Here is an 18,442-nt window from a genome sequence, read left to right on the forward strand (position 1 = left end):
TTGTGATGTTATAGATTCTGCTGTTTTTAGTTGATACCGTTTGCTTTTCGCACTACTAAAGCTTGATCGCACCATTGTTTAGGGAAATAAAAACTCCTGAATCTTCTCATAGTGGGAAGAGCGCAAAAATGAGGAGCTGAATTTTGAACTGAGAACCGAAAGCTGAGAACGCCCCTCCCCTTTCTTCGTGAAATTTCAGCAAATTTTCGAAATTTGTAATGTGCCTTCTTGGAGGATTGAGGTCCTGGATCCTTGAAAAAATATTGTCTTACAGCGTTTATATTGGAGCATAAAACTCAAAATTTTCAGTTACTTCTCAAAATTTGGAAAAACCACGTTTCTTAAGTTCTCATGTCTGTCTAAATGCCAATTTCCAAGTTTTCCTTTTTTCGAAAAAAAAAAATCTCACATGATGCCTCCTTTATATGTCACACTGTATATGACGGTGGCCACTTATAAGTAAGTAATGAATGTGTATAAAAAGCGTTACAACACGCACGCATATCTCAAGGCTTGGACGCCAACAATACGAAATAGCAACGTATAATTTCACAACAAATTCACTAAATTAATGCTAATTGGATGGTAGTACGGTGTCTTCGTGGAATGACGATGGAAGTAAGTGGTTTTATGCAAAAGTGAGTAAACTCTGGAGAATCGCTATGCAGATTTTAAATTACTGTTATTCTGGCCTGAGTGCTAATAAAAATATTCTACCTATTTTTGAAACACCTCGTATTAAATGAATTGCGATTATGTTCGAAAATTGGTCACCTGATCAAATAACGAATAGGATTTCGAATTACAGATAGATATTTATATGCCATGGAGAAATACTGGCAAAAGATGACCAGATCAAATCTCACGGAAGTGAAATTGACCTAATCATGAAGCATAGAAACCCAATACATAATTGAATTGGGTAAATTGGTAAGAGTCCTGCACTGCACCTGAAATCTATTGTGTAACTCTATGTCAAGCAAGGCGTCTCCTGCGCCTTACTGGTCACCTCCTTAATATGTTCAGATTCTTCGCGAATATGACCACCTCTTAAACTGATGTCGTGTTTAGGTCTTCTGGCTGAAGGACCTGTAGAAAGTATCCTGCATGACGTAATGACTTTTGTCTCCCATAGAAGTCTTAAGGGCACCTTTAGCTTTTAGCACGTCGGTTTTGCTTAATATCTAGTTGATTTAGTTTGAAACTTATGGCGGTTACGCGGAATTGAAATACGCAAAAATATATAGAGGGTTCTGAAAAAATAAATAAAATTTGTGCCTTATTCTTATCCAGTAACCCACATGGTGCTCTTGTTCCCTTAGAATATCAAGTGTCCCTATTGCTATTTTCATATATCCACATCTGAGCTACCCCATAGGATTACCCAAATACAATTTCTTATTTGTGACTAAGGAATTTGTGAAATGTAGGTACATTACATTAGACTGAAAGTAAGGTGACTATAAAATTAAATCAACTACTGGAAATATTAATTTTAATATTTCAATTCCGGATTCTTTTGAGGCGAATCTCGTCTTCGTGCATCTCTTGTGGGTTTTCATGCGTTTAATATATTTAAAAGTTAAAGTCAATCTATAAAATATACAGAATGTTTCAAAATATGTGTCTGCAAATAAAGAGTGTCATTCCTTGGCTTATTGTAAGAAAAAAGTTGATTTAGCGCAAAGTAGCTAATATTAATGATAATATGTGTTCAAAAGCTGAGTTCCGTACCTCAAACGGTTCCTAAGATATCGTATGAAAAAAATTGAAAAAAAACTTCGTTTTTAATACCCTGTATCTCGAATACGGTGCGTTTGCAGATCCACGTTAATAACATTTTTTCTCTTACAATGAGCCAAGGAATTACACCATTCATTTGCGAATATACGTTTTGAAACACCCTGTATAATTAAATTAATTATATTAAAAAATATATAGGGCATAACGTGCAATGGAGACATTTCAGGGAGCGATAGTATTGTGTAAAATAATAAAAAATGCTAATAGACCCATGATCACAAACACATCATTTTCGATATACAGGGTTGCAATGTTTCATATTATTTCTCATATTTGGCGCTTTTTTCACGTAAGCTTTGAGTTAAATTTTTGAAATCTCCCATACGTCTTTTCTTTAAGACCCCCTACAACAGAACGACAAGATCGGTGGTAGCCATATACGGGGTGTTGTGTTTTTTTGGTGTATATAATTAAATTAAAAAAAGTCTGAAATCCTTGATAATTAGGGCAGAAACTGTCGAAAGAAAATCTTCAAAAAACCCATAACAAAGTCGATTATTATCGACTAAACAATCGATTCAAAAAAAGCCAATCATGCTATTTTCTCTCCTATCTAATTTCAACCGGCCATCTAACCATGACATATAATAAAATAACGACGTTTAAGCAATTTCGTCGTGAGACGATTTTGGAATATTAAATCGAAATTATACATTTATATATCAAGAAAATTGTTGCAGTCTGTACATGTTACGAAATCTAAAAAAACCTTGCAACTGTAACGTTTAGTTACATTGTTACAATAGACGACCTTTGTGTTAAATTTTAATCGGTCGATGATGATACTTAAACTGTTTGAAAATTGTTATGGTTTTGGCCCACCTACCAACAAAGAGGTGGTGTAACTAAGTGTTATAACAATAATGATTGTGACGTAATTTTTCCGCAGAAAATCACATTTCGTGATGAAAAATAGTCACAACGATATCTGCGAATTAAAAACTCGACTGAAAAATCTCCGAACATCGTTTGTCAATTTAAATAGGTCATTTAATCAGTTAAAAATCTACTGAAAATTGATGTCCTTTTCTAAAGAATTCAAATCAAATTAGAGCTACAGTTTTGACGTCAACAGTTCCAATGATAGCAATTAGCATGCAAACACACATAATTCCATCCAAAATCAAGTTATTTGTAGATTTTCCGGTTATTTGTTAGTGATCAGTAAATATTTTACTCCAATAGACCTCGTGAAAGAAACTTATTTTTACCATTAATTTGAAACATGGCCTAGGAGATGACTAAGACCTTTTCCACAGATCCGAAAATGCTCGGAAAAAGCGATAACTTGACCAATTTTGGTTTTGAGTTGCACGAGGCGGAACACCATCGCCGAAAAAAGCGGACATGAAAACAAATTGCTATTAAAAAAAAAAAAATCTAAAAATGTCTAATTTGTGGAGCGTGAATGGTAGCTAAGTCTTATCGACGATTAAATGGGAATGGAATGAGCGGTGGCTCTGTGAAAAAATTAACCTTGAAGGCGTTAAATATACCAAAAGGTACTTAGATAGTACCATTCGCAACCACACAACTAACCACACCTAACAATCACTCAAGGACGATTTGGGTTCTTTCGTGCTGAGTTTTATTGACGATTTTTGTGCATGTAAAAAGCACAGAATAAAGTGTGGACATTTGAATGATTGCCCCACATACATACAGACATAGCAGAGAGATAAATGCTTAATTGTTGCATATTACGAACTAAATTTCTGCTACGTTTAGCCGTATTGCATTATACTTACTTAGAATTACTGTTATGTATGAGTTAATAATGTAAATTATCAGGAATTGCATCGAATTATTGCATATTTCGTACTTTCCGTTTTCTTAGCGACTAATTTTTTCGATTGAAGTATTTCCTCAGAGGAAACGTTGATCTGCAACTATTGCAACAAATCTATTAAAAGACTATGAGGTATTGCACGCAGGGCAAGGACGGTTTACTAGGAAGTTCGTAACCAGATTTCCTAGATCGTCGTAGAATGGTTCAGAATGCAGCAAACTTCGTTATTCGCACAAGTTAACAACGAAGATTACCAGTGGTACTATGGGAATAGAAAGGGGGGGGGGGCGGCGGCAAAGCCCTGTGATTGAGGCTTTCAATTGCCCCCCTTTTCCAAGATATAAAACCTTGGTAGAAATCGGCATAGGCGAAAATTAACCACTTAATCCAGATAACATGAAGGTGGAAAAAAGGTGGAATATACAGGGTGTTTAAAAAAAAAGGATTAAGGAATGAAGAGTGTGATTCCTCGGCCCATTCTAAGGAGAAAGCTCCTATTAACAACCCGCAAACGCACCGTTTTCGAGATACAGGAAGTCAAAAAAACACGGTCAAAAACAGTTTTAACTTTTTTTTTTACTTAAAGATGTTCTACACGTCCATCTGTAGTTTGTACACAGAATTCACATCTTCGCCGAAAATAAGCTCTTATTTTTTCAAACAACCTTGAATTTTGTTTAATTGCATGGAACTCATTTTCTATTCGCTGCTCTAGTTCATCCATGTTATTAATTGACCTTGAATATACCACTTGTTTACCGGTTGTTACACTGGTAGTAACCGGTAAACTAACTACTAAATAACATATACAACGTTACATTTCCATGAACAGAAAGCAATAACAACAACAACAACAAAGACGGCAACATCGGTATTCTTTTTTTGACACCCTGTATCTCGAAAACGGTGCGTTTACGGACCCATGTTCATAGGAACTTTTTTTCTTAGAATAGTCTAAGGAATCACGTTCTTCATTCCCGAACCCTTTCTTAAAAAACACCCTGTATACGAAAAGTTCATCACTGCCGCCATAAAAGGGAAGAAGAAAGAAGGCAGGAACAACCTCGCGTAGGGATCACAACATGCCACACACTACTGATCCAGACGTCACATCCCCAGAATAGCTTCAGGTTTAGGAATGAGGAGGAGCGAATGTTGGTTGAGGGGATGATACAGCGATATAGATGGAGGGGATGATGCAGCGTCGGAGATAAATCCTACATTAATGGAGACGACTAGGCTGGGCGTCTTAGGAAGATTCCACCCAGTTTAAAGAAAATGTCCTAGGGACCCTTTTTACTCCTCACTCCACCATTCAGCTGTCGAGTCCCTCGATTTTAGGCTTCTCCAAACGACCATTTATCAGAAAGTACCACCATCGCAGTGATAGCAGCTGTCCTCTGGGCAGCCAGATTTTCTGCTGCTGGTATATGGACTTATATCGGCAAAAATGACTGATTAATGAATAATTTTTACAGCTGTTGAAGAAAATTTATTCGCCTTCAAGGTTTCGACACATATTTAATCTATACAAATAACAGTCATAGTTTGGCAAAATCAGCCTTATCATGGAAAAGAGCCATAAAATTCGAGGATGTGAAATAGTGCGGCGTATTAATTGTCTAAAATTTTAAATCTTTATTTTTTTTAACTATGGTTTGCTGATCATTTACTTGAAATAATTACACAAAAGTGTTCTTTATTTTCCTTGTCCAAAGATTATCATCCACATACGAAGTTTGCTTAGAAACTAATTTTCAAATATTTGCTATGCAAATTGACATTAACTTTTTTACTTTTTTAAAGGAAATGAATCATCAAGAACAAAGTAAAGTATATGAAAACTAAAGTTGTAAGTACATTTTGGTCGCGGAAAAACAAACCCAACCACACATAAAAATCCTCCTAAACCATGAAATTTTAAAGTAGTTTATGATAATTGTTCAGTTACCATGTCGAATTCGTTACGATGATCAAAGTTTTGTTACCTACTTATACGTCAGTAAATAGTTTACACACACAGTGTAACGTTCCATAAGTCCATTACTTTATGGGCAACAAATCGATTTTCTGTACAAGTTGGCTTAAAAGACGATGAAGAATTCCGAGCTGAGCATGGGTAATAGGACCAGTTGTGGAATGTTACAGGAAAAGAATTTATATCCCCAAAATCTTGACTAAATTTTAGGCTATTTTGCACAGCAGGTATTGGATAGAGGTTCACATGATAGAGGTTCTGTCGAAGGAAGAATTGCGCTTAATAAGCCGATTTTATTCCCTTCTCCTTACTTTTAGGTTTCAAAAGCGTTTTTCTGAACCCCTTTTGAAGGATTCGAGATATTCAAAAGAAAAAATGTTCCTCTCTTTGCTTAAAATCGTAAATTTAGAAACAATTTGGAAAACAACAGCAACAGATGTTTTTTCGCACAGGGGATTTGAATTTTAAGAGAAAAGTCGCTCTTAGCTTGCGACGTGTTAACTCGACGTATTCAACAAGTGACTTCAGGGCCAGAGTTCGGACATATTTTTAAGAATTTGCATTATCATTCATTTTCATTTACATAAATTTTTTTTTCATTGTTTGTCCCGCTCTTGAGAAGCACTGCTTTAATGCTGCACTCAGTTAACGCTTTTAGTGTTATTTTAATCAACTTTTTATTTATTTATTGTAAATGTTAAATCCATTAAAACCTATTCCGTGAAGCATTATCTGTCGAGTTAGTGCAAACAGAGCAATTACACTCCTCATACCTCAAAGCTAAATTTTCAAAATTAATTTTAAATGTTCACAATTTTAAGTAATTAGCGCATCTGAGCTAAAATTCGTACATTTATTTTTTGTCTGCAAAATATAAAAATTTTATACGTTTGGCACACACGTGAATAATTTTTCAATTATAAACTGATTATGATATGAACAGAATAGTCAATTTTCAGGTAATGGCAGGAGTGAGCTCATTAAAGCAAGAACAGCATTAAATATCCTGCCTTAATAACATATTTTCAGAAAAATATGTAATTATTTTTGCATAACAAATTCAATTTCTATTAAGTCCAAGGTGAAATATGCCAGTGTATTGATGATTAGGTGTAAGCATTCGATTTTGTCTCGGTCGACGTACTGATCCCGACATCCCATATTCGGGGACAAAGACCTATTTAACAAAGGATATAATCATCCTTAACAATGTTTCTTTATTGTTATGTTATTTTTATGGCATTAGTACGACCACCTATGGGATGGGCCGGCGCTGACTCAACCTGGGTTCTGATCAACAAAAGGAAACCTCTTGTGGTTTCCGAGATCCCCATGTTGAGAGCCGAGGGTGCGACACCCTGCACACGATGAGCTATATTCAGGAGGTGTATCGCGCATGCAATACAAATTTTTCCCTAAATAATTACCCAACACAGACATATTTCTGCAGGTCCTTCTAATTAAAACACATATTTCCTGCTCATTACGCAAACCATGACTCTTATCTCCGAACTACGAAAGCGCACCTTTTTACGTAACGATAATAATTCTATTTCCTACGTTATGATCAGGTGTCGCATATTTCCCAATGTCGCATCTCAGCATAACAATCGCTCGGTATATGAGATAACTTTCGTACTTCGGTCAGGTGAGATGGAGGCAACTTGTGCCCCAAAGACATGGAGAAAGTGGAATTTTCATTACACTTGGACTTTACGTAATTTTTAACCCACTTTTCGGAATCGTGTAATTATGTCTTGTTTGTGCATGTACGAGGGAATGCAAAAAGACCAAGTAAATGCATTGCTTTAAGAGGTTTATTCCACTGAGCAGGAAATTACTGTTTGTTACAGTTGGCTCTGTATACAATTAGCTGGATTATTGCGCATTATTTTTGTTGGAAATGATGTGTGGTCAATTTCTTTAACGCTTGATTTGATACGACCCTCGTAAAAAGATCCAAAGAGAGAGGAGATATAATTGCGACGATATAGCGAAGTTGTTATTCACTATATTGGAAAATTACATAATTCCCTGTCTGTATATAATAATTATTGTTTGAGCTTCAGTATCGTTATATGATAAATTTGTGAAGCATTCACTCTTCACACAGTATTCCTCCTGTAGCAGCATTCCGCCAAAAGGGACAAGGTCGCATTTATCGACAATTGCAAAGACAAACTTTTCCAAGAAAATTGCAACTTTCCACCAATGCTAAAGTGATTTTTATGCGACATTGTTACATTGTAAATATATGTAATGTTGACCGGTAATTAAGCTTTCGCGTGCTACTTACATCATTTATATCTATCATAATAGGTTGCGCTTGGCGGAAGACTCGGACGGATGGTACCAAACTTCGTAAAGATGTTGAAGAGTCAATATCTGATATTTCTATACAGGATGTAACACATCGTCATGGAGATATTTCAGGGATAGTACTCTGCAAAATAATAAAAAATGTTAATAGACCCATGGTCGCAAACGCGCCACTTTCGATACTGAGTGGCAGTTTCCCATTTTTTCTCATCTTTTGCGGGGGCGTTTTCAATAGTTTTTATAATTTTGTTGTCGTTTAGATTTATTTTTATTTTAAGAAATTTGATTAAATGTTACGAATTGCTTCAGGCAGTTGATATCTGAGCCGGACGATTATTTTTTTATTACCTCCTTTATGTTCTTAATTTGCATCACTAGATATTTTTGCAAATTCTACGAAAACGGTGAAAGATACAAAAATAATGCAAGAGACCAAAAAGCTGAGGAATTTAAGAAGGAATTTAAATTTGGTATCAGAATTCAGATAGGGTATTCCAAAAAAAGCTACTGAGCGTAAAATTGTGCATGATTCAAAAAAACGTAACACTCTGTATGTGGCTACCAAAAATTTTGACATTTTGTTGTAGAGGGTCTTAAATAAAATATGCGTACGAAATTTCAAAAGTTCAACTCAAGATATACCTAAGAAAAACGTAAAATATGAAAAACACTGTGAAACTTTGCTCCTTTGTATATTGAAAAGGGTGGGTTTTTGACTTTGGGGTCTGTTAGCATTTTTTAAATTATTTTTCAAAGTACTATCGTCCCCTGAAATACCTCTATGATCATATACTAGATCCTGTATATTTAGTATTTAAAAGTTAGTAAAATTTAAAAAATAGCCGTAGACCTTTTCTAGGGTCCGATACTTTTTTCAGAAATATGTACATTAAATTGACTTTTGATTGATTGATTGAACGAATTGATCGATTTTGTTTTCTAACTAACATTTTTTTAACTTGGAAAAAAAGGTCTGTAAAAAGATATAGGGTGGCCCAATAAAAAAACGAGTGTGATTTTGTCAGGAAATTTTGATCGGAGGAAAATCTGAAACTTCGGTAATTTACAGCGAATTATTTATTATTTTATACATTGAAAAGTGAAACCACAATTAGGTAACACCACTTCGTATGGTAATACTCTTCTTACCATATAAAACATGCCATATAATTGGATAATTGAGAAATAAATAATGCTGGAACCAAGAAACTTTTAAGCGGCTATCGCCCCCTGAAATATCCCCATGATTATATGTTACATCCTATATTAGTGAACATGAGTCAGTTTAATATCAGTTATTCCCTCTGAACGATTTCAGCAAGCGAGCTTCAGCATTTTCCTCTTATTACACGTAACCTATTATGTAAATGGTGGACCAGTTACACCTAGCAACCCAGGTTTGCCGCAAGGAATTTTGACTGCAGGACAGGTACATTAGTAAAAGGTTAAGAACCCATTGAATACTGGTTCCAATGAAAGTCTTTCCTACATTTACGTATGTTTTCTGCTGAGACGGTTTTTTCCTTTCGATTTACAGCGGTACGGTATAATTCATCAAAAGCAGAAAATGAATTAATTGATTTTTGAAAAAATGGGGACAAATGCAATCATCAAAAAAGTTTAAGTACACGTACACCAAACACAAGTCCACGTTTCCCTTGAACCTTGAACAGTTACCATATTAATGGTATTGACTTATCAGTTGGTCGATTTAGTGGTTTCATGGGTTGCCAAATGAGGTCGAAATAGGTTTTACTGGGTGTCCGAACAAATGCACTTTCGAAATGTAACATATTTATGTAGTTATAATTTTTTAAGATATAAGTGGTCTTATCTGAAATGCTACGAAGCCTCTAAGGTCTGATCAAAAATCATTTATGTTCAAATTTTCTGTGCTAAACAATTCACCTTCGCTGTGAGCAAAGCGTAGCAACCCAAATATGGTTTATTTACCGCATATCTATGTTTCGAATACATTTGCATTAGTAGTTTCTGATTTATGTTAGAATGTTACTCTTTCACGTTACCGTCTAAACGCTCAAATATGCAGAAAAGAAAACCTCTGCTTTGGTTTGATTTTCTTTAAGGTCAGCCCGGTTTGCTAAAAAAAACCCTTCCTCTTAAAAGCAAGTATTCAAAAATCGTGAAATTTAGTCCAATTTTGGATACAGTCCCGCTGAGTGAAACCCCCTTTTAAGCCAATCTAGTTGGCTAAGTAGTCCAAAAAATATTTGCCTTTGAGCAGTAAAGAATTTTGATAGTTTTCCCCGCGGGCTAGTCAAAATTCCCAAGGCTCCCTATCTAGAGGCAGTCCAAGCAATATCGAATCCTTCTTCCCAGATGAGTCCAGTCTACTGAAAAATGATGAAAAATACTCCCTTAAGGGCACTCAAAAAATCTGAAAAGGTTCCCCTCAAGGTCATAATCAAAATCCCCAAAATTTCTAGTTAACCAGGGCCGAAGAGCTTAAAAATGCCGAAGCTTCCTGAGTCAATAATCGCAAAAAATATGTCCTTAAGCTCTTTAACACTGGTCAAAATTTACTATCTAAAGATACGTAAAATTCCGACAAATCAAAAACCTTTAAACTTCCACTTTATCTCGCATTACCGCATGCCGCGGTCCATATTCACGATCATGACTACTTGTTGTGTAGGTGATGCTGTGACTGTGCAGAAATCGCCGTCCCATTGTTCTCTCAACATCGATACACTTTTACTTTCCGCCACTTGATTGTTAATATGCGATTATTTAACAACCAGACCACAGCTGTCTTAAGAAAATTACACACTAATTAGATCATGCTGTGTGTGAAAAACACTTGCGATGATTAATAATCACGTTAAAGCGTGGTAATGACAATTTTGCTCTATCTTTGTTAACTGATGTGTTTGAATAGTCAGTTATGTTTCAGGAAAAAACTAGGGCAGAATGTAATTAGAAGCGAGATTTGCATGTGGTGCAAGCCACTTTAAAGTTTCTTAGTTCCATCATTATTTATTTCTCAATTATCCAATTATATGGCATGTTTTATATAGTAATAAGAGTATTGCCATGCGACATGATGTTACCTAATTGTGGTTTCACTTTTCAATGTACAAAATAATAAATAATTCGCTATAAAGTTTCCGATTTTCCTTCGACCATCAGAATTTACTGGCAAAGTTATACTCGTTTTTTTATTGGGTCACCCTATATCTTTTTCCAGATCTAAAAAAATGTTAGTGATAAAATAAAATCAATCGATTCGCTCAATCAAAAGTCAATTTAATGTACATATTTCTGAGAGAAGTATCGGGCCTTAGAAAAGGTCTATGGCTATTTTTTTATTTTACTAACTTTTAAATACTAATTATACAGGGTGTAGCATATCATCAGGCAGATATTTCAGGGGGCAATGGTACTCTTAAAAATAATAAAACATTCCATTAGACCCATAGTTAAACACCCACACTTTCGATATACAGGTTTCATATTTCTTTTCATAATTTGCGTTCCTCTCACGTATGCCTTGAGTTAACCTTTTGAAATTTCGTACGCATATCTTATTTAAGACCCTCTATAACAAAAGGTCAAAATCGTCAATAGCCATATACAGGGTGTTGTATTTTTTTGGGCCATGTACTATTTTATACTTTGTATTTTTTTATTATTGTCTGTATAACGAATAAGTAGTAACAATTACAAAATTTTCATTGTGGAATTTTTACTCCAACACTCTCGATGAAAATAAATCTTGTTCAATTAAAGATTTTCTTGGCAAATTGGAAAAACATATAGGTGTTACTAAAAATACTTAAATCTTGTAAATATTGGCCCATAGCAAGTAATATCTGTTGAAAGCAAAGGTAATTTATACAACAACTAATTATGCAAGAGGAAACTTTACATTAATGCAAATGAACCTACCTCACAACCCCCAATCATTTCGCTTCACATTGAATGAAAGCGTCAGTGTCCACTCGATACCTCCCATTTCACTTCAATTCCTGAAAGTTGAAAACGCGCGCGCATATTTCACAACAATTTGGTTTTTTTTAATTAACAGCATTAACCTTTTCTACGTAAAAAACCGGAATTCGGCTTAGTATAATATTTTGACAACTATTATGAACCAAAGTAATAATCATGGAACGAAATCTCTGCATATTTGTTACACCTTACCTATAGAAAGTAACCTCGACATCCTTTCTACGCTGCTATTGGTGTAATTAAGACATGCGAGTATAATAGGCAATGCAGTTGCTTTGATACCAAGACAATGGTACCGTCATATTGTCGTGATTTTTAAGCCGGATTTGTAACTCAACTTAGGATTTGGATTTGGCTTCGATGGCAGTTCGAATATCGGCGCTGCATTCTTGCCACAGCTTAGTTCGTATTCTTGAGATTGGATTTGGCGTTGGGCTGTTTACCTAAATCAAAAATTTAGCTCTTAATTTGATAATAATCTCATTGGAGCACGATGCCAAGTTACAATTTGTTATGAGCATCAACGCCATAAAAAAATATAATTGGTGTACCCTTAACGACAGTCCAGCTTCACATTCACATCTGCATCGGTGGACGTGAACGTGGGACAACGTATATAAATAAGACGATTAAACTCATTGGTATTTATCTTTCAGTATCAAAGTCAGTGCCAAATCTAAATACCATCTCAAACAAAATGAACCCGCAAAGGATTTAGGAAGAGAGGGTAAAGGAGAACTGTACACTGTGAAAAAAAGAATGGAAATTTATTCCATTTTAATTCTCGTCAACAGTATTAAGAATAAGTGTTTTCTATTACTTACACATATCAAACTATCTTAGAACTTAGATATAAATTTGAACAAAGTGAAATTCAGGAAAATTCAGAGGAGTCAGTCAATATCAACTTATATTAGAGAACATATAGTTAAAAAAATAAGTAGTGAATTTAAATTAACCAGAAATGAATAATTTAATTTTCAATAACAGTCTTTCTAATATATTGTTTCCTAGAAGGCAGGCATTCAACTCTTATTGCCGGGAATAATTTCTTGCAATCTTCATCAGAAACTGAAGGTTGGACCATGACTTCATCTCCTTTCTAAAATAAATGAGTAAAAGATCAATTTTTAGAATAGAATAAAATATACAGGTGCATATAAAAATTTTTTAACACACAAGTCATAGTAAGTAATAACAAAAACATGTTTCCTCAGATTAGACACCAACACTCACTTTCCAGTCAACAGGGGTGGCCACTTTATGTTTGTCACAAAGCTGCAGGGAATCCAAAACTCTTAGAACTTCGCTGCAAGTAAATAATGTTTGAAAAGTCTTGTCATCTATTTAAAAAAATCAGAATTTTTTCTTTATCAAAATAGCAAAAACCTTCCCATAATAAAGAGCCTCAGTACTTGAAATATATAATATTGATTACTGTAAAAGTATGCAAAAATTGCTTGGTTTCCTTTCAGTACTATCCAATTATATCTAAAACCTCTTACTCAAAATTCCTTCCAGTTGTGGCAGGATACAATATCGACAACCTCATTTTCTTCTTAGGATCCACAATAAAAACTGCTCTTGCTGTCAAAACCACTCCTGCAGCATCTTTTTCATCTGGATCAAGCATATTCAATTCTAAAGCAATATCTCGATCTGGATCAGCAATAATGGGAAATGGAAATTCTGCTTCATCTACTTTGGCATACATATTGATGTCTCTTATCCATTTGATATGAGATTCGACTGAGTCGCAAGATAACGCGATTACCTTGCAGTTACGTTTTGCAAACTCATCTTTAAGCTCTACTACCCTGGCTAGTTCAGTGGTGCATACAGGGGTAAAGTCTGCAGGATGTGAGAACAGTATGCCCCATCTAAAACACGCAATACTTAATGGATGTGGATAATGGGTACTTTGCTGGGGCCTTCACATACGAATTCTCAAACCAGTCATGTAAATACATGTCACCAACTGTTGTTTTCACAAAGAGGTTCGGAAATATGTCTCCTAGATTTACCATGTTGCGAAAAGTAAAAAGTTTAAATTATGACAGAAATATTGAGTTGTAAGAGGAGCTTTGACAAAGTTATTTAAAGGTTAAAGAAAATACTAAGCTAAGTAAAGAAGATTTTGAGATAAATAATAAACGGCTTGCCGCTAATGCCGCTCCGGTATCTTAGGTTATGTTAAAACTTGTCTAGGTGTTTGGGACTAGATAGAATCTCTTCACATTAGCATTGTTCAGCCAAACGATGGAATTTGATTAAATATGGCATGCTAGGGCTAATTCTAAAATGAAAAATTAAAGAAATCTCTAAGAAATTAATAAATACAATTGTTTATTGAAGTAAATTTTTGCACATCGGCAATGCAGAAATTTAAATTCGTCGCATGCGCAGAAATATTTTTTGCATCTGATCTCCCAGGTTCCAACGATCATTTTCCCATGTTGCATTAGCAATATATTCCATTGTTTTTATAGGACTTTCACCTGAATATAAATAAAAAAAAGTTGTTTGACGTCTTTAAGTGTTTCGTGAAAAATAGAAACATTTTAATAAATTGACCAAAAATGTCACTTAAATATTAAAATTCCATATAAATTCATGTACGTAAAGTTTAATTTCATTATTTGATGCTAAATTAGTTGTTATGAAATAAGCGTCAATCATGAGTACGGATGCTAGTCAAAGTACATCTCAAGAAGGCCCCAAAGGGACCTCCAGTACGACCAAGGAATCTGGAAGATATTGTTGGGTATGCTTTGCTTCAGAAGAAGAAGACCGCCATGCATCGTGGGTTCAGCCCTGCAACTGCAAAGGCACCACCAAATGGGTACAATATTTATACAAAAATTCTTGGCAAAAAATATCACAGAATTATTCATTTGTAGGTTCACCAAACGTGTCTTCAGAGATGGGTAGATGAGAAACAAAAAGGAGGCAATATGAGCAAAGTTACATGCCCGCAATGTCAGACTGAATACATTATAGTGTTTCCCAATATGGGTGTGTTGGTCCTTATTTTAGATACAGTCGATAGTTTCATATATAAAGGGTGTCCCTTCATGGCTGCAGGGATTGTTGTTGGGGCTGTGTATTGGTGTGCAGTTACCTATGGTGCCATCACAGTTATGCAGGTTTATGATGCAATATTTATATATAAAAAAAAATTAAATTAAACATTTGAAAGTAATTTTCAGACATTAATAAAAGTAATTAAATTTTGAATGTTCTTACCAATTTTTGGATATTTTTGCTTGAATCACTTTATTGTAGGTTATAGGGCAAAAAGAAGGATTGGCAATAATGGAACAAGCAGACCCATTAATTTTGCTTATAGGGCTTCCAGCTATTCCAATTTCCCTTCTCTTAGGCAAACTCATTAGGTGGGAAGATGCTGTACTCAGCTTTATGCGAAAGAATATAAATAAGATTCCTATTATCAGAAGAATCCCTCCATTTAGGTAAGAACTGACCTGTTTTTTTCATTCTCTGTAAAAAAAAAAATAATATTTTTAATGTCATTGCATTTTATATTGGTTGCTTCTACAGTGTGGCCCACTTAGTAATAATAAATAGTAGTAAAAGTTTTGCATTTTATATTATTTTCTTGAGTCAACCTAGTTTAGAGGAGAGAAGCACAAATTTCAGACAAAGTAGAGTGGTTTACTTTAAGATTAGATTTCCATTCTACATTCTGTGTCTTAGTACCTGATTGAGTGTACTTTTTTCAGGATTGATATAGCAACAAGTACTAGGACTGAGTCTTCAACAGAAAACGATCTTCCTCCGCTTACTAGTCCAATCTCCGCTACACGAGTTTTATGTGGAGCGCTGCTAATGCCCACCATATCAACGTTTTTCGGGAAACTTCTATTTGATTCGGTAAAATCAAATTTTCATCGCACAGTATTAGGCGGCTTAGCGTTTATAGCTGTAAAAGGCTGTTTGAAAATTTATCACAAACAACAGAACTACATCAGACAATGTCAGCGAAGAATTTTGGATTATACAGAATCCAATATATCGGCTTATGTGAGACATAATAGGACACAAGATGATTAATCTTGGCGGACCTTTTTTCTTACCTGTTGATGATTTGTCCCATTGAACACATCTTCATTGATAAAATTAACATTTAAGAAGTTTTTATTAAAACAATGTGTTGTTTGGGACCATGCACTTTGCTTATTAATACCTGGATATAAATAACATGAGATTGGAACGTATAGTTATGTTACAAGTGCTGTTTTTGTATGTTGTTGGGAGGTTGTTGTTTCCTGCAATCGAATATTCACTTGTTTACATTTATTTAATAAAATATGAAGTTTATATTTGCGATTAGGGGTTTCAATTCTAGTTTATTTTTAAGTGTTGAAAAACAAAACAAGTTCTTCACTTTTTTTTTGTGAAACATAATTTATTCTTACATACTACGTACAAGATTTTTTTAATGAGCTATAGGAATTTTAATGCTCAGGTCATTATGAATGTGGATCAAGTGATATTTTTTTATCAAGCATTACCTATTGGGTTGCGTCAGAAACGTTTAAAAGAAATTCCATTGAAACCATACTAGAAACCTCCCTATTTGATCCTAAGGTGCATAAAAGGAAATTTAATTTTTTTTAAATGCAGACTATAACCTTTTTGGTGAAAGTCTGCATTTTTACGTGTCACAACTCAATGCATAATGTCAGATGCAAAATGCTTAAATCATTTTCATATATAAATACCTGTTAGGTAATTTTGCATATGTCTTGTTGGAAAACAACAGTGAAATACATTGTACTGACATCCCTATAGTTCATGTTAAAAAAACATCTTGTATAATATTAATATAACATTCTAGGCATCAGCAAATGTAGCTTCAACATATGTTAATGTGCTTAAGGTCCCCAGAAATTAGCGATGTGTTGTCGGCCAACAGTTTTTGTCAGAATTGAGGTGCGTAATCATCTGCATGCATTTAGTGGCTGATTTAGACTCTATGAGTGTGCACACTCATGTCTTGGTGCTAATTAAGCAATCATCTAAACTGTTAGCCTATAAAAAACCACTAGCCTGCAGAGACTCTTAACCTACTCATTGAGCACATCACAAAACATGAATATCACTATTTCATATCCATCACATTTCAGTACGCCAAACTATATTTACATCAAAAATATAAAAATGCAACATAGAACATTGTAATTTAATTACAAAGTAAACCTTAAGTATCTATTTAAGGGGTCAGATTTGCCTCATATATGTCAGGTCCAGTGTAAGGATGAGAATCAGTCCAGTACCAGCTTGGTGATCTGATTTCTTGCAACCGAAAGATATTTTGGGCAACTTGACTTAACTTAGTATAATAGGAACATTTTCTAGTTTCATATCCTGGCAAAGGGTAATCATAGGGAGGGGCTAAGATATCCAAGAAAGCTGCAGGTCCATCCAAACTCTCAATTTCATGTAGATTCTTGATATCTGGATCTAGTACACATGTGGGGCTATTAGGACCTACGACAGTTATATCATTCAACTCTGCAGTAACAATCCCACATCTGCCAGGCCTGGCTTTAAATGGCATTGGAGCTTTGCTGTCTTGAAAGCTCTTCTGGTCTACATCTTTGGTTTTTTCAGTGTTTATGGAATAACTCACTATCTTCACTTTTCCAGCAATAACTTTAATCAATCCATGCATTTGCGGATGATTATGCAGAGGCAACTTGCCGTTTGGTTTCAGAACGAAAATGCCCATAGTCACATGGTCATCTTCGAAGATTTCTATGCAACTTACAGGGGCCTTGTCAGGATGTTCCCACAACTGGGGATTCATGAACTGGCTTGGGAAATTTACATGCTCACTAGTGGTATTGTTGAGGAGTGAAATTAACGCTTCTAAATTGGCAGGAAATGATTCGGGCTTCTGTTTTTTGGTAGTGAATGTTACGATTGCCTGTTTGAGGACGTTGATGATATGGTTTGATTTAGACATTTTTTAAATTTGTGTCGAATGAATAGAATTAATAGTAGAATGTTAGGGAGAAATTTAAAACGGTGTGTTTAGATAGAAGTAAACATTTTTACAATAAATATTTTAGATACAGATGTTTGGCCATTTAATTTGCCAATTAAGATCTAATTATTAGTTTGTTTTTGTTATGTTGAGAATTTGATGTGTCAACTTAAATGGACACTTATCATCCGGTGAGAGGGGTAGACGACAAACCAAAGTCTATGACGAATTTAACAGATACATGAATTTTAATTGGCAACACTGTATTTGCGCTTCCAAGTGCAGCAACGTCGCAAATTTTTGAGAAAGGTGCGGTTACGTCGAATATTTTGAATTTTACCAAAGTATTCACATAGATCATAAGTAGCGGAGGGACCACAACGAAGCCCTGCGGTACCTTTTACAGATATGCAAAACGACTGAACCACCAAAACATGTAGTAACAATGTTACTACATTCCAATCTTCTAGATCTATATGGTCATGTGGTTGACAAGTTTTTTCAGCATTCGACGTCTTAGCTTAGTTAACCTAACCTAGTTTTTCCATGCTTTCTCACAAGTTTACAC

The 18,442-nt window shown here is 34.8% G+C and overlaps 3 protein-coding genes across 3 annotated transcripts; 1 reads left to right on the plus strand and 2 right to left on the minus strand.

Moving 5' to 3' along the window:
* Positions 1-12,611: 12,611 nt before the first annotated feature.
* Positions 12,612-14,064, minus strand: Prx6a (Peroxiredoxin 6a). Its single transcript, XM_066396915.1, has 4 exons — positions 13,803-14,064; positions 13,367-13,741; positions 13,098-13,170; positions 12,612-12,963 (listed from the first exon to the last, which is right to left on the minus strand). Exons 1-4 carry the CDS (start codon positions 13,886-13,888, stop codon positions 12,835-12,837), a joined length of 663 nt encoding a protein of 220 aa, XP_066253012.1. The 5' UTR covers positions 13,889-14,064; the 3' UTR covers positions 12,612-12,834.
* A 266-nt stretch (positions 14,065-14,330) lies between these two features.
* On the plus strand, positions 14,331-16,209 carry LOC136413381 (E3 ubiquitin-protein ligase MARCHF5). The gene is made up of 4 exons (XM_066396910.1): positions 14,331-14,703; positions 14,762-15,007; positions 15,147-15,334; positions 15,605-16,209. Exons 1-4 carry the CDS (start codon positions 14,539-14,541, stop codon positions 15,933-15,935), a joined length of 930 nt encoding a protein of 309 aa, XP_066253007.1. The 5' UTR covers positions 14,331-14,538; the 3' UTR covers positions 15,936-16,209.
* A 796-nt stretch (positions 16,210-17,005) lies between these two features.
* LOC136413383 (2-aminoethanethiol dioxygenase) lies at positions 17,006-18,055 on the minus strand. Its single transcript, XM_066396912.1, has one exon. It carries the CDS (start codon positions 17,851-17,853, stop codon positions 17,098-17,100), a length of 756 nt encoding a protein of 251 aa, XP_066253009.1. The 5' UTR covers positions 17,854-18,055; the 3' UTR covers positions 17,006-17,097.
* Between the last annotated feature and the right edge of the window lie 387 nt (positions 18,056-18,442).

The sequence above is a fragment of the Euwallacea similis genome, chromosome 14 (genome assembly GCF_039881205.1).
Source record: "Euwallacea similis isolate ESF13 chromosome 14, ESF131.1, whole genome shotgun sequence".
Lineage (NCBI taxonomy): Eukaryota > Metazoa > Arthropoda > Insecta > Coleoptera > Curculionidae > Euwallacea > Euwallacea similis.